The sequence below is a fragment of the Psittacula echo genome, assembly GCF_963264785.1.
Source record: "Psittacula echo genome assembly, chromosome: 19".
NCBI lineage: Eukaryota > Metazoa > Chordata > Aves > Psittaciformes > Psittacidae > Psittacula > Psittacula echo.
Genome location: NC_137755.1, coordinates 3,147,218 through 3,148,828, shown reverse-complemented (window position 1 = coordinate 3,148,828; position 1,611 = coordinate 3,147,218). Strand labels below are relative to the sequence as shown.

At 53.0% G+C, this 1,611-nt stretch overlaps 1 protein-coding gene across 1 annotated transcript; it reads right to left on the bottom strand.

Annotated features, from left to right (window-relative positions):
- Positions 1-347: 347 nt before the first annotated feature.
- LOC308228540 (olfactory receptor 14J1-like) lies at positions 348-1,325 on the bottom strand (the record flags this gene model as incomplete). Its single annotated transcript, XM_080631921.1, has 1 exon — positions 348-1,325. One exon carries the CDS (start codon positions 1,323-1,325, stop codon positions 348-350), a length of 978 nt encoding a protein of 325 aa, XP_080488047.1.
- Between the last annotated feature and the right edge of the window lie 286 nt (positions 1,326-1,611).

Genomic DNA, 1,611 nt, shown 5'->3' with positions numbered 1-1,611 from the left:
CCATCCCATCTCCCCACACCAGCACAACAGCCCCGGCCCTTGGGCTCCTCAAGAGCTCTTCCTGCTCCAGGCACAGAGCAGCCATCCCAGAGCTGGAGCAGCCAGAAAGCTGATTTCATTCCCCTTCATTCCTGCCATGTGAGGACATAGCACAGAGCAGAAGGTGCTGCAGGATCATTTATTTCCCATAAATACAATGAGAGACCCTCACTTACATGAAGTCTGTGGGTCACATCAGACAGTGGCTGCTTAAGCAGGAGGGTGATAACTGACATTTTTATGAAAACAAAGTCATCATAAATTGAATAGGAAAACAAACGTAAAGCAGGAAAGACAGACGTGGCCTGTCATGACCTACACTTGCACCCCTTTTTATAGGAAAGCAGGCAGTGTATGGCTGCTGAAACACATCCAGTCACCAGCTTCCTCACAGCATCCTTGAGCTCCTGGTTCCTCAGGCTGTAGATGAGGGGGTTCACTGCTGGAGGCACCACTGAGTACAGCACTGAGGCCACCAGATCCAGGGATAGGGAGGAGATGGAGGGGGGCTTCAGGTAGGCAAATACTGAAGTGCTGACAAGCAGGGAGAGCACGGCCAGGTGAGGGAGGCACGTGGAAAAGGCTTTGTGGCGTCCCTGCTCAGAGGGGATCCTCAGCACAGCCCTGAAGATCTGCACATAGGACCCCACAATGAACACAAAACAGCCAAGTACCAAACAGAAACCAAGCACATGAAGCCCAACTCCCCTGAGGTAGGAATGTGAGCAGGAGAGCTTGAGGATCTGGGGGATTTCACAGAAGAACTTTTCCACAGCATTGCCTCGGCAGGGGGGCAGTGAAAATGTATTGGCTGTGTGCAGCAGACCAGTGAGAAACCCAGCGCCCCAGGCAGCTGCTGCCATGTGGACACAAGCTCTGCTGCCCAGGAGGCTCCCGTAGTGCAGGGGCTTGCAGATGGCAACGTAGCGGTCGTAGGACATGACAGTGAGGACAGAAAACTCGGCTGACATGAAAAAGAGAAAGAAAAAGATCTGTGCAGCACAACCTGTGTAGGAGATGGCCCTGGTGTCCCACAGGGAATTGGCCATGGATTTGGGGACAGTGGTGGAGATGCAGCCCAGGTCCAGCAGGGAGAGGCTGAGGAGGAAGAAGTACATGGGGGTGTGGAGGTGCTGGTCGCAGGCGGTGCTGGTGATGATGAGGCCGTTGCCCAGGAGCGCAGCCAGGAAGATGCCCAGAAAGAGCCAGAAGTGCCAGAGCTGCAGCTCCCGCGTGTCTGGGAATGGCAGGAGGAGGAAGTGGGTGATGGAGCTGCCGTTGGACATCTGCTGCCTCTGGGCATGGGGCACTGTCACAGGAGAAAAAGGCAGTGACAGGTTAGGACAGGAGGGATGTCAGATATAGAAGTTCAGAAGTTCACTTTCAGGCTACAGAAGAGAGGCTCAGCATGAGTTGGTTGTGATTATCTCTGAGGTTGTTTGGTTTGTTTGTTTTGCCGGTGTCACAGCTGACAAGTGACATTTTAGGGATAAATTTGCTAAGAAGTATTTTGAAGGCAACTGTGAAGAGTCTGAGCATGGGACAGTCAAAAGGGCTCAATTGTCTGTGGGT